The sequence below is a fragment of the Zonotrichia leucophrys genome, chromosome 11 (genome assembly GCF_028769735.1).
Source record: "Zonotrichia leucophrys gambelii isolate GWCS_2022_RI chromosome 11, RI_Zleu_2.0, whole genome shotgun sequence".
Classification (NCBI taxonomy): domain Eukaryota; kingdom Metazoa; phylum Chordata; class Aves; order Passeriformes; family Passerellidae; genus Zonotrichia; species Zonotrichia leucophrys.
Window position 1 is genome coordinate 7,008,641 of NC_088181.1, and position 23,244 is coordinate 7,031,884.

At 47.8% G+C, this 23,244-nt stretch overlaps 1 protein-coding gene across 1 annotated transcript in view; it reads left to right on the plus strand.

Annotated features, from left to right (window-relative positions):
- Positions 1–243: 243 nt before the first annotated feature.
- EDC4 (enhancer of mRNA decapping 4) overlaps positions 244–23,244 on the plus strand; it is a 33,176-nt gene continuing 10,175 nt past the window's right edge. Inside the window, exons 1-21 of the mRNA XM_064723196.1 lie at positions 244–375; positions 4,348–4,504; positions 5,276–5,387; positions 6,031–6,130; positions 7,620–7,809; positions 8,824–8,971; positions 9,470–9,574; positions 10,012–10,121; positions 10,650–10,733; positions 11,272–11,367; positions 12,353–12,455; positions 12,905–13,085; positions 14,315–14,387; positions 14,809–14,900; positions 15,548–15,744; positions 16,455–16,543; positions 17,268–17,421; positions 18,530–18,993; positions 20,556–20,657; positions 21,595–21,747; positions 23,046–23,082. Coding sequence (XP_064579266.1) covers positions 297–375; positions 4,348–4,504; positions 5,276–5,387; positions 6,031–6,130; positions 7,620–7,809; positions 8,824–8,971; positions 9,470–9,574; positions 10,012–10,121; positions 10,650–10,733; positions 11,272–11,367; positions 12,353–12,455; positions 12,905–13,085; positions 14,315–14,387; positions 14,809–14,900; positions 15,548–15,744; positions 16,455–16,543; positions 17,268–17,421; positions 18,530–18,993; positions 20,556–20,657; positions 21,595–21,747; positions 23,046–23,082 — 2,826 coding nt within the window. The 5' untranslated portion in view covers positions 244–296. The remainder of the gene's footprint in view (positions 376–4,347; positions 4,505–5,275; positions 5,388–6,030; positions 6,131–7,619; positions 7,810–8,823; positions 8,972–9,469; positions 9,575–10,011; positions 10,122–10,649; positions 10,734–11,271; positions 11,368–12,352; positions 12,456–12,904; positions 13,086–14,314; positions 14,388–14,808; positions 14,901–15,547; positions 15,745–16,454; positions 16,544–17,267; positions 17,422–18,529; positions 18,994–20,555; positions 20,658–21,594; positions 21,748–23,045; positions 23,083–23,244) is intronic.

The following is a 23,244-nucleotide window of genomic DNA, read 5'->3' on the forward strand; positions in this document are numbered from 1 at the left end:
GCCCAGTCCCGCGCTGTGCTGTGTGTGCAGCCTCCCCGCGTTCGGCGGGAGCCGCTGTGAGCGGGGCTGGCCCATCCCGGCGGGGGAGCCACAGGCCTCGCTGCCCGGCCCGGCCCCGCTGCTCTCGGCTCCTCCCGGCTCCGCCCGGCCCCGCCCCGCCGCGCCGGGAACGCTCCGTTCGGGCGGCGGTTTCCGCCCGGCGCTCGCAGGGCCGGGCCGGAGGCGGAAGCGCGGGCGGCGGGGCCGGGCCGGGCAGCGCGGTGGCGGCGGCGCGGGCGGGCGGCGCGCCGGGCCCCATGGCCTCCTGCTCCAGCATCGACATCGAGGACGCCACGCAGCACCTGCGGGACATCCTCAAGCTGGACCGGCCGGGAGGTGAGGAGCGGGGAGCGGCGGGGCGCAGAGGCCGCCGGGCCGGGCCGGGCGGGGCCTTGTCTCGGGCCGCGCCGCGGGAGCCCCGCGCCCGTTGCGCCGCCGCCCCGCCGGTTGTCAGCGGGCGCGCGCGGGGCCCCGCCGGGACCGCTTCGCCTCGGGGTGCCCGGCAGCGCCCTCCGAGCCGCCCGGGGCCAGCGGGTCCCGCTCGGCGCTGCCCCGCTCCCCGCAGAGCCCGGAGCCGGCGGCGCGGCCGGTGAGGGGAGGAGAGGAGCCCCGGGCTGGGGAGCAGCCTTGAGGGACGGGGGCGGTGGCGCTGGGCAGAGCAGAGCACGCCGGGCCCGGGGCTCGCTGCTGCGGCCGTGTCGGGGCTCCGTTCAGCTGGGAGGTGCTGCTGCTGGGAGCTGAACACCCCGACCTCCCTGCTGCGAGTGTCCCCCCTTCCCAGGAGCACTTGGAGTGTTTCCCAGGCGTCTCTCTGCGCTGAGTGGAAGGGGTGGTAGGCTGCTCTGAGATCAGCGCCAGGTTCCCCCTTTACAGGAACTTTTCACTCCTTATTTGTACGTGAAATGGGATCGCAAATATCTCTTCTGAAGTGGTTGTGATTCTTCTCCCTGTGCTCTGAACTGTTATACCTCTCTGCTCAGAGTTCAGCGGGCTCCCTAATGCCTGTAGGAGTATCAGCAGCGGGCTCAGGAGTCAGCTGGATAGTGTTCCCACTCTCCTGGAGCTTCGGCTCCCTCTCATCTCCCTTCTTGAACCTGCTGTGGTCTTTCAGTCAAATGTGGTGAGGTAACACTCTAAAGGAGGCTGAGACATGAATGCTTTGCAAAAATGTCTTAGTCTCTGGGTAGAGAACAGAATTATGCCCTTCTTGTGCTCCTTTCATGGGAAAGGCAGGACAGGAATAATACAACTTCACAATGTCCTGAGACTCAGCAGGAATGTGCTACCTCCAAAGCAGCTGCCATGTGTGCTGCCTTTTGCTGGGCCAAAAGGAAGAGAAGTTGGGTGTGGGATTGTTGTGGAGAGCTGTAGAGGCCTGTGAGGTGATGGACTAAACCTACAGGAAGGCAGCTTCATTAGCTCTACTACCCTTAGAGAATCTTCTCATTAATTGGAATAGTTTCTGTGGTTTCTGGAGTGCTAGCATGTTCCTGAATTCTAATTTTTACAAGAAAAATACATTTTTTATTTGTAGTGCAGCACTGTACTTGGAAGACTGGAAGGAGAGCTCAGTGCAGGGATGGGGAACTCATTTCACAAGCAGTGTCTGAGCTGAAAGGATATGTTGTGGTTGAGAAATGCTTGGAGTTGTTGCTCAAGGTGACCTGACTTTCTCCTGAAGCAGCTTCTCCTGCTGGCTGAAGTCAAGGAGTTATTGACAAAGTATGGCTTATTTCTTTCATTCTTCTTTCCTGTTCATTCTCTTTTTGCCTTCCCTGTCAGCTCCAGTGCACAAGAAGGCATTTGAGAGGAGAGGAGCAAGTGGGCAGGAGGTTCACAGAAGGAACCTGTGCTGGTTCTCAGCACAAAATCACTGCCTGGGTAACAGCAAATGAACTTGAAAAGATGGACATAATAAGGAGAGGAAGAAATGTGCACATGTTAGCTGAAAGTCTGAAACTCCTGTTAGGATGCCAGGGGAGAGGAACAGAGGAGCCTTCAGGTTTTGCAATACCAGGTGCAGGTAGCTGTGAGCAGTGTTGTGTTTCTCTAGGTCCTGTCCAGGCAGGTGACAAGAAACACTCCCTGCTCTGAAGAGTTTACAACTCTCAGAATACTTTTTTTAATTCTTCTGGGCTTGGTGATTGTGAAAATGTCATCCACTCCCCAGTCTGTCTCTCTTGACACAGTTTCTCCCTGTTTTGGCAAACTTCATCCGGTGCTTCAGTAGCTGTTGCCAAAGCATGGACCTGCCTGCTGGGATGTGGGGACAGGCTGTCAGTGCCACTGTGCTGAGGAGGAGCATCCCTGCTGGTGGTGGGCAGGATCCTTCCCTCCATGCAGGGATCTCTGCTGCTGAGCAGGTGTTACGTGGGCTCACCCTGCTCGTGCTGTATCAGGGCAGTGTTCAGTACAGGCTGGCCTCCCCTGGTGCAGCTGATGGTGGGAGCAGGAATGGTTCAGTCTCAGCTCTGACTGCTCCTGCTCCTTGGAAAGGTAATGAACACAAACACCCTCCTTTCCCTTTGAGACCTCGATCTACCAGTCTGGCTTAACCTTTTGGTTTAGTTCATGTTCTTACCAAATAGAGCCTCTTCCCATTTTTTATGCCTCCAGGACTGTGCACAGGCAGCACCTGTGCTTGTCTGGCTTCCACTAACACAGACTGAGCTATGCCCATTCCTGAACTTGGTGAGCTGATGTTGGGCCATCAGCCTCTGGAGAGTGTTTCTCCCTCCCTTCTTCCCATGGAGCAAACATCACTGTGCTGCTGTGTGTAAAAGAGCAGCAGTACTTACATGAGGCTTTGCTGTGGCTGCAAAAGGGCAAAGCACGGATCATCTTTCTCTGGGAGACTGGATGCTTTTCCTGTAGAGAATATTTTCCTGCCTTTGGTCACAAAGGATCAAGTGCTGTCAGTGGAAGTAGCTGCAACTGGACAAGCACCCACCACATGCTGTAGGAATAAGGGGCACATCTTAATCCTGTGACAGCAAGCACAGCACCAGTGGGAGGTGCTGGATCACATTCCCTTGCCTGAATTTCCTTGTGCTGTGTGAGTGCTGCTGCTTTTTCTACACTGAGGTGGGTGCCCAAATTGTCCCTGCATTGGGGTACCCTGTCACTGCACACTTCTGTGTCCATAATGACTCTTCATAAACAGGCAAGCTTTAAAATACCCTTTTGGCAGATGAATAATTGCAGTTGTGTTTTAGGCAGCAGCACTCACCCTGAGCTGTTGAAGCCTATTCAGTAGCAGAAAGGTTGTCTCACTTTGGAAGGATCTGCCTCTTGCCCACAGTCATGTTTAGGTTTGTTCCATGTGCCAGAGATGGGGAGTTCTGGTGCTGGGAGCAGCCATTTTGCAAGAGCTCCACAGCAGTTGTTACCTGGCAACAGTATACGAAATTTCGGGTTTCAAAACCAGTGAAAATTTCCAGCCAGGATTCGCTGAGACAGGCGGCTTTTCCTTGGTGTGCTGATGTGGGGGTGCAGATGGGGGGACTCTGCTCTCCAGTGGGGGTTGTCAAATATTTGCCTTGCTAGTGAAGAAGAGTCTCCTTCACCCATCTGTCCCCTCCTAAAGCCTTCAGAAGGCATGGAAGCCACCAAGTATCTGGTGCTAGGCCAGATGTGCAAAGTCAGGGCATACACACTCTTCAAAGCACAGCTGGGGCTCTGAACAAATGGCTGCTTTACACAAAATTTGAGTGCTATAAACTTCTCTGTGATTGTTCAATCAAGGGAAAAATATGGGAATCCCAAAAGCACAGCTGCAGAGTTTCCTAGGAAAATTACCTAAACACCTGGACTTCGAGGTCTCACGGTTAGAAGCCAGTTTTGGAAAGTAACAAATGTATTGTTTCCAGCCAGCCCCAAATGTTGCAGCTGATGCCTGCACTCCTGGACTTCAGAGGTCTCTCTGCAGCCTGAGGGTTAGAAGTGACTTGTTAAGAACCTTTTGGTCTGGCACTTGATTCAGTAAACCTGAATTACCAGCTTAGTCTTTCTGATCTAAAGCTATTTGCTCCTTGAGCCAGGTTAAGTTCCTTGAAACAATTTCTTTGAAGTTTCTCTGATTTGCTTGTGAAGGAGAATGAAGTATTTCACTCAGATGTGTGGAGGTGAGTTTGTCATCACATAGGAGGTCTCTTATTTTTTTTGTAGAACACTTGTCCCAGTTAATTCAGCTTATTCTACCTGACAGACCCACAGAGGCTGACAAAAAGCACCTGGAGGTGGTGTATTTCACACAGTGCTGTTTATTTTAAATGCACATTGGGCACAGCTGGTGTTGCTTTTCCTCAGGTTCGGTGAATGAGAACCAGAGGCCGTCGAATTCGTACAACGGGGACCTGAATGGGCTGCTGGTGCCTGACCCCCTTGGGAGCGGGGATGGGGCTGCTCTGGCCAAGCCTGTGCATCGCAGCATCTCCCTAGGAGCCCTGCAGGACAAGCAAGTCATGTAAGTCTTGCCAAAGAAATGCTGAGGGGGAGCAGAAAACAGCTCAAATTCAGTTCTCCGGAGCGTGGAGATGCATGCTGGGAGTCTGACAATGGGTTTTGTGTTCAGTTCAGGTGGCAATTGTGAGCCAGTGCTCTTGGTTAGAGCTTTTGTAGCTTTTGTGAGGCTGATGCATGGAGTCTGCCATCCTTGCATCTCAGGAACTGAAGAATACCTGCAGAGTTGTTCAGAGAAGGGAAACAGGACTGTACAAGGTGAAAATTGCAGATCAGAGTGAATGTAAATCATGAGGGCTCTGGTTGAAACTTGTGGTTCCCCTGTAGATGTTCAGCAGGAGCCCCAACACCTGAGGTGTTGCAGAGCATGGAAGTAGCTTCTGCTTGGGTTCTCTGGTCATGGTTTTGAAAGAGGATGCCATGAGAACCACGAGCAGTGTGCACTGTTTTGTTGATGATGTTCAGCTGGTTGGTTTTGGTTTCTTCACACCTTCCAGTGCTGGGGATGTGAATCAAATGTAGGTCTGTGCTCAGCTGAAATGAGCTGAAGGTTTTTAGGCTGAACAAAGCAGATGTTTGACTCTCAAACCTTGGACACACAGGGAAGGGAGACTCAGCTGAGAAGAGTTTTGTCTTCACTTGTTCAGCTCAAGCTCTTAGATGCACAAATCCTGCTATGTTGCTATTAAAATTATGAATTTAACATAAATTGTTAAATATTCTGTTCCTGTGAGTCTGGTCTGATTTTTTTCCCCCCTTTGTTTTTCTTCTAAAGCTGCCTTTCTGGTGATGACAGCTCCACGTGCTTAGTGATATCAGCAAAAGATGTGGAGGTAGTGGCCAGCAGTGATTCCAGCATCACCAGTAAGGCCAGAGGGAGTAACAAGGTAAGGAGCAAGAGAAAGCATGGTCTGTCTCTTTTTTAGTCACATCAGCTCATGCTTGAATATTTTTAAACAGAAATAAATATCTTCTTTCTTGTGTCATAGCAGTTTGTAATGAGGTAGAAGTTTGTCAAAGACTTTAACAAGGAGAAAAAGTTGGAGCAGTATCTTGTAACGGGTTGTTTCTGATATTCCAGGGTCTGGCTGAGTTATCTTCTCATTTTCAGAAGTTCATGATCTAAGCTGTAGGTTCCTGGGAAGTGTCCTTTCTCCACAGACATGATTTTCTGCTGCTTGTTTCCTCCCTGCACCCTGAAGGGAGGGATTCCCTGGCTGTTCTGCTGGCGTCAGTCCTGCTGAGAGCTCTGGCCAGCAGGTCAGAGCTGCAAGAACCAATATGCTGAAATTAGAGCTGGTGCTGAGCAGAGAACTAAGCCATGCTCAGAACAAATGCTGATGATGAGGAGAGAGACATCTGGTCTTGATCCACTCAGCCCTTTTCCACTTTGTTCCTTAATTTTCCATTTTGTGTTTTTCCATTTTCTGTTCCAGTTTGTTCCTCAGTATGCAGCAAACTAAGGGACCACAAGGGTGGAAAAGATAATTCTAGACATTTCTCATGTTTTGTTTTCTTTCTTCTGAACAGGTGAAAATACAGCCTGTTGCTAGATATGACTGGGAGCAGAAGTACTATTATGGCAATCTGATAGCTGTCTCCAACTCTTACCTGGCTTATGCCATTAGAGGTGAGTTACCTTCTTGTCTTGGACGTGATTTGTATTCTTTTGCTCTGTGTATCAGTAACAAAGGCAGAGTTTACATCAGAACAACATAACTGACACTAATTGAAACATACCTTGAAATATCCAGATCAGAGTGTTGTTGTAGAGAGAAGAGAGAAGAGTTTGTTATGTGGGAGAGTTAGAAATACAAGAGAAGGACTCAGTGGGGATGTAGGAAAAATTGAAGGACTACATTGGTTTTACTGGAGAGCTGATGTTCATATTCCTCTAATTAAATATTTCTGCAGCAAACAAGCACAGAAACAGCCCCATGGCAATTTGAGCAGATAAGTGTTTGTGATGGATTTTTTTGCACAAATTTAGACTTGAGTTTAAGGGTAAATTTTGAGGATCCAAAGAGCAGATGCAGTGCCTTGTGCAATAGAGAGAGGAAAGCAGAACACTGGGAAAGATTGTTTCACAGCATATGGGAAAGAAAGTGGCAAGATGAGAGGAAACAGTCTCAAGTTGTGCCAGGGAAGGTTTAGATTAGATATTAGGAAAAATTAAAACGTTGAAACTGCCCTGCCCAGGGAAGTGGTGAAGTCACTATTCCTGGAAGGGTTCAAAACCACATAGATATGGCACTTGAGGACATGGTTTAGCAGTGAACATGAGGGTTGTGGTGGTTGGACATGATGATATTAAAGGTGTTTTCCAACCTTAAGAGTTCTATGAAATGAACACTTATTTATCTACAGTGTCTCTTTCTGCTCTCATAGATGTACAGAGTGTCTGTGTCTCTTTATTCTTAGTTCTCACACCAGTTTATCTGGTCTTTGATGAAACCTGCTACTCTGCTCTTGTGTTTTTTCCTAGCTGAGGTTATTTTAGAGTAGCTTAAGGATGTCTCACCCTTTTAAAAGTATTTTAAAAGCTTGGGTGTAGTAACACTGGGAAGCTGAGTGGTTTGCTAGGGCTGGCATGGGCATCAGGAAGTGAAAGCACCATGATCTCTGTAAGAATGCCTGCTTTGTAGGGATTGGTGTCTGTCTGAAAAGGGAAGCTGGAAACTTTGCTTAGTGGTCTCATGTTATGAAGCGTCTTCTTTTCAGTCATGCAAGCCAAAAAGCAGGGCTTTCTGCAGGGTGAATGTTCATGCCTTTTGGTTCCCCTTACAGAACATGTATCTGAGCTATCTGCCTCTCAGTGATTCCTTTACTCCATGAAAAATTAAACTGAAAATTTAATTGAATTTAATTAAAACCAACTGAAAATTAAATTGCAAACAAAATTAATTCATAGTCACTGGAGGTCAGTCTTGGAAGCGTGGCAAGCTCAGGATGAAGGTTCAGGCCTGGCTTTTAATTGCAGCATTTAATGAGGATAATCCTGGGAATTATGAGAAGTTTATGAGAGTTATGGGGAGTTTATGAGAATTATGCAGAGAAACCAGAGACATGAATGGTGACTTTTACATGAATGGTGACTTTTTCCTCTGTGTGTCTCACAGCTGCCAGCAATGGCTCTGCCATGGTGCGGGTGTTGAGTGTGAGCACTGCTGAGCGGACCTTGCTGAAGGGATTCACGGGAGGTGTGGCAGACCTGGCCTTTGCTCACCTCAACTCCAACCAGCTGGCCTGCCTGGACGAGGCTGGCAACCTTTTTGTCTGGCGCCTGGCCATGGATAAAGAAAAAATCCAGTATCTTGTCCAAATACACCTCCTGTCAGGCTCTGTGTAATGAGAGATGTGAATGCAACCCCAACATTACCCTTTGATTTTGTGGCCTTTGCAGAATTGCAGCTTGCAGGGGAAAGATTGATAGTTATGCCCCTTCTAGAGGATGAAATCTGTCAACTTTTACCTGCATTCAGCACAGTCATTACTTGATATAGCAATGCTTGAGATTCTAGGAGCACCTCAGTGCTCCTGGTCCAGGCAAAGTAGGCAGCGAGAAGTGTCAGTCTGTAGCAGCTTGGGTGTGGACAGTGTCACCTCAAGTGTGTGACAGAGGTTTGTCTTGTCTGGTTCTACCTCTTTTCCTCAGTTCTTCTCTTGGGAAGAGGATATAATACATCCCATCCACTCACTATCTTCTTTCCAAACCTGTCATCCTTTTAGTGGCCCTGAAATTTATTTTCAGTGTTCATTACCCTAAATATTTTCATTTAATTGCTAGGAGTGATTGCTCAGTGCTTCTGGGAAACACTGAGGCATGTCACCTCAGAGTGTAGCTTTTTAATTTTAATTGTGCACCATCATTTCAAAAGCAACTGGAGCAAAGGTGGTGGTAGTTGTTGAAGCCCTGATTTGTGGTGGTGCACTCAAGCACTCAGCTGGGGGAGTGTGGTAGCTCTTCTGTCTTTCTCTGGTAGTGTTGCAATGCTAACAAATCATCTAATCATTAGCTGTCTGATGGATTGCACATTCAGATGTGGCTGTGTGCCCTTGTTGTGCTCATCCTGTCACTGCAGCCTGCAAGAGAAAATTGTGAGAACCTATAAAATTTTGTAAGCTGGAGCTCTTCTGTCAGTGAAGAAACTCTAGCTTGGCTGCTTTCTCAGCAGAATCCCTTTACCTGCTTTCTTTTTGAATTGATGGCCCAAAACCCCTTGAGGTTTAACAGTATTAAAACAGCAGACCAAACCTGAACAGTTTATTGCTGGGCATTAGTAGCAGAGGCAGAATGTTGCATTTCTTAACCCTGGTGATCAGAGAGGAGATCCTGGTTAACATCAAGAGGCCTGACAACACCCCCCTGAACACCTTCCGGAGAATCATCTGGTGCCCCTTCATCCCCGACGACAGCGAGGAGAGCGGCGAGGAGGGCAGCCAGACCCTGGCATTGCTGCATGAGGACAGGGTAAGGAAAATCTGCTTGGAAACATTGTCCTAACTTATCATTAGGAGAGAATTTAATGGAGGAAAGAGCTGACTTTGCAGTGAAGTTGTTAAGGCTCCTGTCTAGTCCGTGTTGGGGATCCTCCTGTGAGATGTTGGGGTCCTCTCTTCCCAGGAGAGATCATTCTCTGGGCCATCCTCAAGAGGATGGAAAGGGAATTTTTGCTCACCATCAGATGCCAAGGACCACTTGAAACAGAGACCTCACTTGTTTGTTCAGGCTGAGCCAGTACCCGAGGGAGGGGCTTGGTGGGCAGCAGCTCCAAATGCCAAGAGCAATTCCCTGTGTTATGTACAGTGCCAGGATTGAATGGCCAAATTGTGTGGAAATGGGAAGGTGTGTGTCACACACTTGCATTGGGCTGGTGTGTCAGGCCATAAGATAAGGATCTAGGAAGTTCTCTGGATCAAACCAGTGGTTATAAAAATAAACCTGTGTGTCTGCATGTTTGTTTTCCAGGCAGAGGTGTGGGACTTGGACATCATCCGAACCAACAACAGCTCCTGGCCGGTGGAAGTGCCTGACATCAAAGAAGGCTTCATTGTGGTGAAAGGCCACAGCACGGTACAAACCTGGGTTCTTTGGGTTTTCTTTGGGTTATAGGGTCTCAGGAACTGCAGTTCTTAGGACAGTTGGATGTAAAAAAAACAGTTGTGAGGTAATTATAATTGTAAAAGCCAGAAGAGCCCAAACCAAAATGAGCTCTATTTGTAACATGAATAACAGTAAGAGCAGTGGCAACAGAATCCCTTGTACTTGAATTTGCTGTCTGGAAAATGTGATGGTTTATTATGACCAAGAAAGAGGGTGCCTGTCAATTGTTCTGTGAAGGGTTAAAAGGCTTAATGTTAGAAGCTACCAGCTTCTGTTAAAAATCACTCTGGCCTTCTCTACTGTCAGATTGTTAGTCAAATTCTTGCTTGAAGATAGAGCCTTTTCTTCTTGTAAAGTAAGAAAAGCTATAATTACTTTTCTGTGTCTCTTTTCCCCCCTCTGTGTAGTGCCTGAGCGAGGGAGCACTTTCTCCAGATGGAACTGTGTTGGCCACAGCAAGCCATGATGGTTTTGTAAAATTCTGGCAGATCTATATTGAGGGACAGGATGAGCCAAGGTAACTGGAGAATTGGGAAATGAAGGATCTTGGAACAGAGAGCAGCAGCATTTTCTCTGGGAGAATTTCCTTGATACAGAATTACCTGTGATGGTCATTCTCAGGACATTATAAAGATACAGCATAAGTGTTTGTAATTTGTTGCTGAAAAATTGCACCACTGAATATCACAGGCTTATGGAAAAAGCAGAGGGCTGTGTCTGGAAACAGGAGTTCTGTGCTCTGCACAAGCTGTAGTCAAACTCTTTTGCACTGTCTGTGTAAATGCAGGAAGCTGCTCTGAGCTGTTCTTCTCAATGCTGACTTCTTTTTGCATTGTATTTTTGTTAAGACACCAGACCAAATGACAACATGGGATTTTATTTATTTGTTGGTGACAATATTTGTCTGTGTGATCTCCTTATTTTAAATAAGGAGAGCTACAAGCCAGTAATCATTTGTGGCTTCTGGACAAGGAGTTGTGTATTCAGCATCCTCCTCATTTACCACTCCCTTCACACTTGGATGTTTTCTCTGATTTATTCTTAGGTGTCTTCATGAGTGGAAACCCCATGATGGTAAACCTCTTTCCTGCCTGCTCTTTTGTGACAACCATAAAAAACAAGACCCAGAGTAAGTCCCCAATCCTGTCCTTGAAATATTAAAGCTCAGCATTGTTTTCTAAATTGTTTCCTCGGGTTGCCTTGAAAGTTCCTTGTAACTGAATAATACTTTAAAATTTTGGCTTTGTAGCAGGAGCAAGTCCTTAGTCAGTTTTCTAGTGATGGAGAAATAAATAAGACTCTGAAGCACAACCTAAAGTGACCTTAATCATAGTGCCAATTTCATGAAAGTAATGAGAATTCTAAATTGAGAATTTAAAAAAACCTGAGTCCTCTCAGGTTTGTGGCATGGTCAGTCTTAAATGGCCTGTTAGTCCTCCAGATTTCAACTGCCCGTTGCTGAAAATATATCTTTTATTGTTATTGTTTCTTCAGTTGTGGCCTTAAGGTTTCTGAGAGGTGTAGTGGTTTCTAGTCTGCCTCAGAGCAGAAACTTTCTGGGAACTTTAAACCACAGTTGGGCAAAATCAGCCATGGGCAGCTTGTGAGGAGCTTTTCTGGGAAGGATCAATCTTCTTTAAGAGAATTTGGATCTGTTGTGCCTGCAGAGTTCCCTTCTGGAGGTTTCTCATCACAGGAGCCGAGCAGAACAGAGAGCTGAAGATGTGGTGCACGGTGTCCTGGACCTGTCTGCAGACTGTTCGGTACGTGTGCCTGGATGCCCCTGAAGGCTGGCATTTAAGGGCACTGGATTTGCAAAGGTGATCCCTGATGTCCCATGGATTCTACTCCTTTGCCATTCCAACCTGTTGTTGGAAGCTCTCAGCTCTGGCAGACTGTCAGGTCAAGCTTAGGCAGGGCCAGGGAAGTTTATACTTTTATTATTTGTGTTACCAAGATCTGTTGTCTTTGCCTTGTTCTGTAAAGCATAGACATAGCTGTAGCATGAGGGGAGATTGCACAACAGAACTGCACACCTTGAGTGTTTTCTTCTCTGGAGATTTTAGATATTCAATAACCAATCTAGGCTCTTCTCCTATTAGTGCTTTTTCTGTTTAAATTTTGAGAAGCTGCTATGTTGATAGAGCTTAAGAAATTATCCAAGGTTTAAATGTTGAGCTGTCTAGGCCCAGAAATTGAAATTGTGCTTTAATCCATCCCTTGACTCAACTTAGGTTCCCTGATTTTATTTTTCTGTTGGTGGATCATGGCCTTTCTTACCACACACATGCTTAAGGCCACTTTGGATTTTCCCTCTTTAAATGAGAAGAAATGACGTAGAGCCAAGTGCTGCTTTTTCCAACTCACACTACAGAAGGTACAAAACTTGTGGAAGGGTTATTTTGATTTGGTGGATTTTTGGTTTTAAATCTGCAGCATTGACTCTTGTACTCCTATGAATGTGAAACATGTAAACATGTTGAGTAATGACTGTCATCTTCCATTTCAATGTTCAGAATCCATAACTTGATCCTATCATGCCATCTCCCAGCTACTTTCTTAGCTGATGTCAGCATTGATTTCAGCAAGGGAGTTTCTGTTCTAGTGGGTGGTTGCACTGTAATAGGGCTGTAAACTCCTTAAGGTTCTGTGGGAGTTTTGGTAATTAGTGCAGTTTCATAGCAATCATGCTGGTTGGGCTAATCTACCTTTTTGTCTGCACCCCTTCCCTCTTATTTGTATATGTAGCTTTTCCCCTGACATCTTCAGCTCCATGAATATTCCTCCCAGCCTGAAAGTCTGCCTGGACCTCTCAGCTGAGTATCTGATACTGAGTGATGTGCAGAGGAAAGTAAGTAGTTCATTTTGTTGCTGCCTGTGGGAAATGGTGGCTGAAGCAGAATTGGCCTTGTGTGTGACTGGTTGTGCTGCCTAGGTCTGGGATTTGCATGTTAGTAGATAAAAATGCAGAAGTTGACTCAGCAATTTCACTGTTTGATGAAAAAGGGCAGCAGTTCAGCTGAGTAATGCTGAGGAGCCTTAAGGATTATTTCTCACCCTTTGTAAAGCTCTCTTGGAGATACTTGTGTCTGGCATGGTAGGATGGAGTTCTTGATCAACATTGACTCCCTTAAGAGTGTGGTGCTTGTGGTTCCCTTGAGTGTTCCATTTCAAATTTCAAGGTCCAGGCTTTATTCCTCACATTATTTCCCTTGTTCCCAATCTGTTTTGCATGCTCAGCTCTGTAGTCCCCACACTTGTGCATGGTCTGCTCTGAAAGCTCTGATTGACCAATTCCAGGTCTTGTATGTGATGGAGTTGATGCAGAACCAGGAGGAGGGCAAGGCTTACTTCAGCTCCATCTCAGAGTTCCTCCTGACCCACCCAGTGCTGAGCTTTGGCATCCAGGCCGTGAGCCGCTGCCGGCTGCGGCACACCGAGGTGCTCCCGGCAGAGGAGGAGACTGACAGCTTGAGTGTAGGTAGGTGACACAATTTGGCTGCTGTGTGGTCAGGATTTCTTTCCTGGCTTGTTCTGACTTTGCTGTGAAAGGCTGGTCACTTCTCCCAAATAACAAGACAAGAGGAAAGAGCCTCAGGTTGCACCCAATGAGGTTTAGATTGGGTGTTAGGCTTAAGCTGGATTGTCAAGCATTGCAACACAGGATTCAGGGTGTGGCCTGGTCACTGCCCTGGTCCTGCTGGTGGCACTGTTGTGAAACAGGCCAGGATGCCAATGGCCACCTTGGCACATCCTGCCTCATTTTTAGCTGCTCTCAACAGCACCCACCGGCCCTTTCCCCCTGGGCAGCTTTGCAGCCACTCTGCTCAGCCCGTGGTGCTGCAGGGGGTTGTTGTGGCCCAAGCACAGGACCTGGCCCTTGGCCTTGTTGAACCTCACACAATTGGCCTCAGCCCCTCAATCCAGCCTGTCCAGACCCCTCTGTAGGCCCTTCCTTCCTTCCTGCACATCAGCACTCCTGCCTAAAGTGGTGCACAGCATCCTCAGCCAGTCAAGGGATTGTCTTGCTCTGCTCTGCAGTGGTGCAGCCTTGAGTCCCATGTGCAGTTTTGGGCACCACAATATAAAAAAAACACAAAGCTGTTAGAGAGTGTCCAGAAGAGGGCCATGAGGATGGTGAAGTGGAAGCTGGATGGAGAGTGGCTGAGGTCACTTGGTCTGTTCAGCCTGGAGGAGACTGAGGGAAGACCTCCTTGCAGTCTTCCAGCATCCTCACGAGAGGCAGGCACTGATCTTTTCAATCTCAAGACCAGTGACAGGACTCAAGGAAATGGCATAAAGCTGAGTCAGTGGAGGTTTTTGTTGGATATCAGGAAAAAGTTTTTCATCCAGAGGCTGGTTGGGCACAGGAACAGGTACCCTGGGGCGGTGATTGAAGCACTGAGCCTGTCTGAGTTCAAGAAGCATTTGGACAGTTCTTCCAGGCACATGCAGTGATTCTTAGGGTGTTCTGTGCAGGGCCAGGAGTTGGACTCAATGATCCTCATGGGTCCCATCCAGCTCAGGATATTCTGTGGAGTTGTCTGCAAAGTTACTGAGAGTGCTCTTGATTCCCTCATCCACATCATTGATAAAGAGAATCTGTATCATGCTGGTTCTTTGCTGTCAGTTCATCCTGCTGTGATGCTTTTGTAGTACTTTGTGTGTAGTTTCCATGCAACTTCATATTTTACTTCTGTCTCTTTCCAGAAGGTGCTCAGGGCTCTGGGGCTGTTGAATCAGCAGCAGGTGTTCTGATAAAACTCTTCTGTGTTCACACCAAGTGAGTATGTGTGTGCAGCTGTCTGTGTTTGTCCTAACCCTGCACTGACTTGTAGAAATTTAAGTTAAATACTTTTGCCTATGACAAAAGCTATTTGGCCCCATAGGCATTTCTGGCTGTGGTGTGTATGGCCTTACAGGAGATAGCCCTGAATGGTGTGACAAGCTTCTATTTCCATGAGTGATTTCAGAGTTGTGCTCACACACAAATGCTGGGAAACATCTCAGATACCCTGGGTGGCAGAACTGGGTGACACGGCTGACTGAGGATCAGCTTCTGTTGCTTCTGTGACAGGCAGAAAACACTGAAGCATTTTCCAAGGGAATTAGTTCAGTGAAGAGAGATCTTCTGAGCCTTAATGATGCCTTGAGTCTTCTCCTGGTGGTTCCTAAGCTGATCAGAGATGCTTGTTTCTTTCTAGGGCCCTACAGGATGTGCAGATCAGATTCCAGCCTCTTCACAGCCCTGACACAAGTGCTTCCATGCCTGCCCATGGCTCTCATGAAGAATTTGGTGAGCATGTGTGTTTAATTGGTCTTCAGTGTTGCTGAGCCTCTAAAAGTTGTTGGTGGGGCGAGCAGGAGAGTTTTGGGTATCTTTTTGTACTGCAGTGGTGTCATTGCATAAAGGGTTCTGAATATGGAGTAGCAGTGGAGCAGGAAGCTGGTTAGACCCTGGTTGTGAGTATGGAGTTTGGGATGTGTTACACCAGGAGTGCTAATGCTTTGTGCATGCTTGAGTTCACCTTCCTGGGTGATTTGGCACTTGCGAAAGAAACTTGAAGTTTGTCTCTTGTCAGGTGGAAGAGATCAGAGTGACAGCAGAGCTGTGGGAGTAGAGGGGGCTGGGCTGTTTGTGATGAGCTCTTTCAGCTCATTCACCATTCTGGGATGTGGCAGTTCAACTGGCCTTGCTTTTAGGGAAGAAAGGAAGCTTGGACATTTTATTATCAAAGCCTGATAAAATCCAGTCTGGCATATAAGGAGAAAGCATAACACAGGATTTGCTTTGCTCTAAGCTTTGGCTGGAATCTTGCAGGGTTTTTACTTGTTCTTCTTGGAATCAAGCATGGCATGCAATGGCACAAGTTTATACTTCGTGGAATTAGAGCTTTAGTTTTGGAGGGAAGTTCCAGACTGATTTGTACCTCTCCCTGGAAGCCTTTCCAGACCACATGGCTGATCTGGGCACGGAGGGGCTGGGCTCTGAGAAGGAGTCTGTGCACGGCTCCCAGCCGGACCTGCGGCGCATCGCCGATCTGCCCGTGCCAGCTGACTTTCTGTCCCTGTCCAGTGATGCCAAGCCCAAACTGATGACTCCAGATGCATTCATGACACCAAGTACTTCTCTTCAACAGGTAATCAGAGATCTGTTAAGGTGATGTAAGGGATGGGGGTGGATTTTGGTACTTTTGGACACCCTTTCCAGCTGTAATGACTGTGATAAGCTCTGCTAGCTGAATGCAGGGCACACAGGAGACTCTGCATGTAGCCAGACTGAGCAGGGACCTGTTGGCACATCTAAAATGCTAAGCTGGCCTAAGTTTGTGTTGTAAGTGCTGTGTTTAACTGCAAAGCCACTGATGTAGGTGTGCTTTGTAGAAATATGGGTTTGCTAAATAACTGTATCTGAGCTGGGAGACTGCTCTTACTGGTTTGCACATGTTGTTTGGGGATATGATATAACTGTAATGGAAGAAAAGATTCCACTTCTGCACATCCTGCTGATGGGATCCTGTGGGATTGCAGATCTGAAATGATCAGGGGACTGTTGGAACTGTTCAGACTTGTGAGACCCCTCTGGAGTACCCCACTCTCTGCCATAAACCCTCTGCCTCTGCACTGGTGAGGTCACTTTGGGGACAGCAGTTCCCCAGTAAAAGCAGCCATATGATGGGGATGTTTTGTGATTTGTCTTTGTCCAGCACCTGAGCACTTTAGCAGAACAACCCAACCTGTGGGGATGTTTTCTATTCCCTCTTCACCAGAGACTGTCTAGGAGTCTCTTCCTCAGGCTGAGTTGTGTTGTTGGCCTCTGTGGCCTCCTGACTGCTGTGTTTCCTTGCAGATCGCTGTCTCTCCAGGCAGCAGTGTCAGTTCCCTGACTGCAGTCACAGCCATGAGCAGCACTTCTGTCACAGATGCCTCTCTGCCCAGGTGAGCAGCACATGAGTTAAATAATGCATCTGCAGCTGAACTGGCACAGGCCTTTGGGATAGCACAGAGCTGTAGCATGTCTTGCAGGAGAGGAGATTGTAACCAGAGTTAGAAACTGGCCTGAGTCCCAACACCCCTGTATAGGCAGCTGTTTGCATCCCTGTTGCAGCTTGGAACGTGTCTGTTGTCATCTAGAGGCCAACAAGAGTGTTTTGTGTGTGCCTCATAGGGATTCTGTTATTGCAGCTCAGTTTTGTTGCTCTCCGTGCTTTTCCCAAAGGGCCATTGTTTACAGGTAAGAGAACTCTGCAGCCACCAAGGACAGGGAGAGAATTAGGACTGGTAGGAAAATCTTACAGTGTGACAGTGGGTTGGGCTGCTTAACAGGGGAGAACTTCACTTCTGGGGGTTGGGAAAAGGAGAGAGACTCATCTCATAGTGTTGTGTTTCTCCCTGTACTCTGTACAGTGCCCACTGGAGATACAACTGCTCCCTTCTCTCACTGACCCCTCGAATTCTAAAGGATTGCTATGCCCCTTTTTTCTCTTTTTTTGTTGTTTCCACCTGGTGTCTCTCTGACCTGTACGGGGACTAGTAGCTGACCATGGTGGAAAGAGCAAGGGCTCCTCCACTGATCTTTGTACCCCATCTCCTCAGCTCGAGTGTTTAATGCAGATCAGTCATTTATTTGGGCTGCTTGATTTGCTGGTGTCTGTTTCTGCAGAGCTTCAGAAGACTTGACAGTGAGCCCCAAGATGCAGCTGGACACCAGCCTGACGCTGAGCAGCAGCAGCAGCAGTCTCCAGACCAGTCCCAGGAGTCACTCTGTTCTTATCCCAGGCCTCCCTGACAAGCTTACACCAAAGGCACCTGTTCCAGTAAGGCTCCAAATGCTGCTCCCTTCCTTCTCATGGGCCAAGGAACCTCTCTATGGGCCTCTACAAGCTGAAATTGCTCAGCCTGGAGAACAAAAGGCTCTGAGGAGCAGAGTGGCCTTTTAGTGCTTTAAAGAGTGACTTTTTGCATGGGCAGACAGGGATAGGGCATGGGAGAATGATTTTAAGCTAGAAGAGGGGAGGTTTATTTTAGATGTTAGGAGGAAATTCTTTTCTCAGGGGGTAGTAAAGCACTGGCATAGACTTCCCAGGAAAGTTGTGGATTCCCAATCCCTGGAAGTGCCCAAGGCCAGATTGGATGGGGCATTGAGCAACCTGGTCTAGTGGAAGGTGTCCCTGCCTATGGCAGTGGAGTTGGAACAAGGTGAGCTTTAAGGTCCTTTCCAACCCAAACCTTTCTAGGATTCTGTGAAATTACATTTATTTAGTTGTTAACAGGGACAGTGTGTGCCCTTTGGAAAACACAGCTGCTGGCACAGATGTGCAGTCCAGTTTACTCAGCCACATTGGTGGAATTTATCCATATGTAGAACAGTCTGTCTCTGAAAGAGATACAGCTATAGATACAGCAATAGAGGGACAGCTCTAGCTTGTGCTGTCACCATCCCAGTGACTGGAACTGGTCAGCCTTTGTGTTAAGCTGCAGTTCTACCTGGAAGGGCTTATTCCTGCTTGTTGATCTGATGAGTCTGAAATCATGATTTCCTATCCCTAAATTTTAATTTTCAGGTGTAGTATAGAACAGACCGTGACCAAAGCTTGAAATTGAAACAAGGATATGTTCAGTGTTAAAACTAGTGTTCTCCTTCAAAGAGAAGGGAGTCTGGAGCAGAGCAGGGGGGTAGAATTAGTGTTACATTTTCTTTTGAATGGGAGTTCAAACTAGCATTGGCTTAAGTGTGTTGTTAGCCCAGCTCAAAGTCCACTACAAGTGCTGGGACCGTTTTCGGTCTGATGGAGTGGGAGCCAAGGAATCCCATGAGGAAAGGATGCAGCAGGCTGTTTCCAGAGGCAGTTAGTGCAAGGCACCAGGAGTTCTTGGAGTGTCTCCACATTATCCTGAAGCCTCTTGTCTGATTTCTGTTTGTAGGTGACACCAGGAAACTCCTCTCTAGCACTGGAACTGCAGGAAGTGGAGCCCTTGGTGGTGCCCCAGGCTTCTCCCACCCGTGAGCGCTCCCCAGACGTCATTTCCTCTGCTTCCACAGCCATGTCCCAGGATATCCCAGAGATTGCTTCCGAGACGCTGCAGCGCAGCTTCGCGGCGGCGGCGCCCGCGCTGCCCGGGGAGGCGCTGGAGCCCGGGCACCACGCGGACAGCATGGCCTCAGCCGCCTCTGCCCTGCACCTGCTGTCCCCCAGGAACCGCCACAACTCCGAGCACAGCCACCACTCTTTGGACATGCCTCCAGTGGAGGTGGACAGACTGAATGCTCCATCGTTACTGGAGACTGCTTTAACTCAGGAAAATGCATCTTCTGACAGTGTTGTGAGTCAGCCGTGGCCGGCGGCCCCTGACATAACCCGGGAAACCAGGAACAGCATGGCAGACAGGTAATCCTTGGGTTTGTCTGGCACGGGGCCGTTTGTTTGCATTGCCAAGTTGGCAGCTTGGTGAAAAGCTCTTATGTTGTGATTAATCCAGAGCAGTTCTCCATCCCTCTTTCCCTTGAAGGATCTGATGAGTCAGCCTTCCTGTGTGCTGTGTCCTGAACTTCCTAGGCCACCTCTGATCACTTTTGCTCTCTGATACCCTTTGCAGTATAAATGATCTCTGTTAAGAATGTGAAAAGTCCTCTTTGTTGGCCTTCGTGTTCACATGGAGACTAGAGATTCTTTTTGTGTGCTCTGGAAATCAAACCAGTACAAGCTACATTCTACCCCAGGTGATGCAGGCTTTTGTTGAATCAATTGACAAAATAATTGTCAGGTTTGCTTGTATGTCTCTCTTTTAGGACTGGCTCTATGCAGCTAGTGTTACAAATACATGAAATACTTTAGCAGTCAGAAAATGAATGGCAGTGGAGCAGGAATGAGGGATGGTGCAGCATCACTTAGGCTGCTTAGAAGGAGTGATCTGTTATGCTGGAGCAGTGCTGGGTTTCATCACAGAATGAGTGTCCCTGTCCTGGAGTAGGATGAGAACAGCCAGAGGCATCTGGCATCTCCAGATTCCACTCAGGCTGGGGCTAAATGCACCGTGTGAACCTGCAAACACCTTCATTTTCAGGACTGGAAGGCTGAGAGAGTCAGTGTTGTCCCTCAGGTAATCCTGGACTGTTCACTCATCAGAGTTGCAAAGAAAGGCCTCACCTTGTGCCTCCACAGCTGAGGATGTTGTTTCAGGAAACAGTCCCATCTGATGCCTCTGGGAGGGCATTAAGAATGTATTTCTACACAATATTTTTTGATTCGACTCATAATATGAACTTGAGAAAATACATTTGTAGGAGTTTGCAACTCCCCTCAATCCCACTCTGCCTTTGAATTTTTCTGGATGTGTTACATCAGAATACCAGATCAGCTGTCTCTGACTGTGAGAGATTTCACAAGTGCTCACTTCTGTGTGAAGTCCTTCCTGCAAGCTGCATTCAGGCAGACCTAATTGGCAGCCTAGAAGCACATGCAGTTTGCTCTCAAAATCATTGTGATACTCAGACTGGATGCACTGTTACAATCCTGTCTGTTAGAGCTGACTCATCAAATTCACACACTTCCTCAGACACTTTAAGGAACTAAGAAGCACTGATGATTTTTGCTTCAGTGATCAGTATTAAATGAGGAAGAACAAACCCAAGGTTCATGGAAGTGTGTGCCAGGTTTGAGTAGTGGCTTACCTCTCTTGTATGAATGTCTGTTGGGAGGTAATTCTTGGAAATCTACTTCAAGCATAGCTGAGCTGCTTCTCCCCTTTTGAGGCCCCAGAAAAGCACATGGACCAGTTCAAGTGCTTAGTGCCTCTGCTCAGCACTGCCTCTTCCTGGATCTGTGGGATCAGTGTGGGGTTGATTTTTGCTACAGACTTCCTATCAGGATCTCTCATGAGACATGGAGAGAGTGAATATCCAAGCTGAAAGAGACTTTTGTGATGGTATTTTCTTTTTTCCCCTCTCTAGCCCAAGGGATGAGGTTGAAGAAAAGCACAAGAGTTCTTCCTACCATCGACACAGCTACCACCTTCTGCAGCATGACAGCCAGGATGCCAGTGCAGAGCAAAGGTACCAGAGTGCTCAGCCCCCTCTCTCACCCTGCATGGCTCAGCTCAGGCTGCATTTGTGCCTCTGTCCCCAGCCAGCCTTCACATGTGGGGTGAATGTCTCTGTTTTGTCTCCTGACTTAATTGGGTTTGCAGTCCAGCTTTCCTCATGTTCTGGTGACTTCAGCTCATCTCAAGATTGGCCTCTGGGCCCTCTCCAGTTTATTCTCTGTAGGGAAAGGTTTGATTGTGCTGCTTCTAAAAGCATTGGTTTAATTACCAATAAAAACCTATTAAGAGATCAGTTTCCAAACATTTGCCTTATATAAGGTAGCAAGGATACCTCAGGAGTAAGTTTCCTGCTTCTGATATCTTTCCTCCCTGATAAGTCCCCCTGAAGTTCTGTGGGCATATTCTGTGTGCCTGACAAGCTCAGCCCTGTTTGACAGCTGAGGATTGTCCACAATCCACACATCAATTCAGACTGAAACCTGCAGCCTGTATTGGAGGCTGCTCAGCAGGGGAAAGTCTCCAAGGTACTGAGGATCACAGACACCTTAGGCTCACCTGATCCTCCTCTGTTGTTGAAATGTGTTCTGTGTCCAGTGCTTGCTGTCTGTAAAGCTGTAGGGATGTGCTGTGTAAGGCCCATTCCTACAGGATGTAGGGATGTGATGTAGGGATGTGCTTTACACAGCACCTCCCTACAACTTTACAGCTGCCTGGGCCCTGCTGTCCCTAATGCAGGGACCCTCCAAGCCTTGCTGCACAGCACTGGAGCTCAGCCTGAGCAGACCTGGATCAAAGCAGAGCAGCCTGTTCTGAGCCCTGAGGTGACTGTGAAAGGTTAGGTGGGGGTGTCTGTAGCTGACTCTGGCCATGTGTGGGTGAAGATCTGTGTGAATCCATCCCAGTCCAGTGTGGTGAGTGATGTCCTCTCCCTTGCTGTTCCTTCACAGTGACCACGATGATGAAGTTGCAAGCTTGGCTTCTACATCAGGTGGATTTGGTGCCAAGGCATCAGCACAGAGGCTGCCTGTGAAGGACTGGAAAGTCAAAGCATCCCCCCGGGCCTCCCCAAAGCTGAAGAGGAAGGGCAAGAAGGATGATGGGTATGCTGGGCTGGCCAGGGCACAGCAGGCTCAGCACCAGCTGGGCAGGGCACAGCCTCCTGCAGCCCTTGGGGTCTGAGGCAGCAGCCAAGTGCTCCCAGCCCTCATCACCGTGTTTGCAGAGGGCAGGAACCCCACAGAAGGCATTGCTGCTCACTCAGACACTGACTGGCCCTCGGGTGTGGGAATAGTTCTGCACTGTCTCCAGGTGGGACTCAAAATCCAAAATACAGCCTGGGCTTGAGAAGAATGTATGGGAGGTAAATTACACATTGTGAGGGGACACTGGGCCCTTTCACTGGTTTCAGTGAAGGCTTCATTGAAACTGTGATGCTATGAGTGTCACAGTGCCTCCCTTTTTAATTGGCATCTGAACAGCAGCACAGTGCCCTTGTTCAGCAATATCTCATTTGTTACCTGCTTGCTGCTTCTGTGTTTTTCTAAACATGCCTGTATGGATATCCTGTAAGTGAAAATTGGTGACTAGAAAGGTCTGACCATGGCAGGTTAGACAAATCTGTCTGCATCAGTGTGAGGAGAGCAGCAGAGCTTCTGCACAGGCTCCCTCCTCTTCTTGTGTTCCCACAGCTCCATGATTTGGATCTCTGGCTGTGCAGATCACAACAAAGAGGGGCTATGACATTTAATTCTGGCTGTGGTCCTGCACAGTGACACCCAGAAGCTCTTGGCCTCTTAAATTGCTTTCACTTTTTCTGTCTTGGTCCTTTTGAAGTTGCAGAGTGGATATTGTCTGGGAACTAAAAGTGTTTACTTTTCTTCACTGATCTGTGGCTTTGATGGAGACATGCAGTATTAGTGGATCAGTTCAGGGTTTTTCTTTATTCTGCTGTGTGAGCTGGAGTGTATCTCTAGTTTCTTCACCTTGAGAGCTGGAATTGCACTAGATGATTAGTGCTCATTCATTCTAAATTTTAACAAATGAATACTTGTTTTTTGTTTGGGTCTTCCCTGGCTTCAAATTTGGACAAAACTGAAAAAGCAGTGTGGAGTGCACTTTGTAATAGTCCTCATTAACACTTGGTTCAGGTCTCTTGCCTGCAAAGGGACCAGTCTGTAAGGAATTTCAGGGTCTGTGAACAGTGCAAATGAAAGTGTAATATTGCTGTAAGGATTGGGATTTCATCACCTTCCCATCATTCTCCGTGTTACACAAGGCAAGCTGGAGTGTAAAATCTAAAGCAACCATAAAACGTGTGATCTGTTTTGGCAGAAGACTTGGATAATAAGAGGAGTTAATTGACATAACTGGGTTACTACTTTTCTCTGTTTATTTCCAGGGACATGAACCAGTCACCAAGATCATCTAACAACCAGGTGAGTCAGAGCTGCTCTTCATGATGTTTCATATCTTACTAGGGAAAACCTGAGAGAAAGTTCATCCCAGTTCCTTCAAGTATCATGGGTCACGCCCTAGCAGGTTGAGAGGGGGCTGCACTTGGGCTTGGAATTGCTCAGTGCTGGCATGCAGCAGAGAAG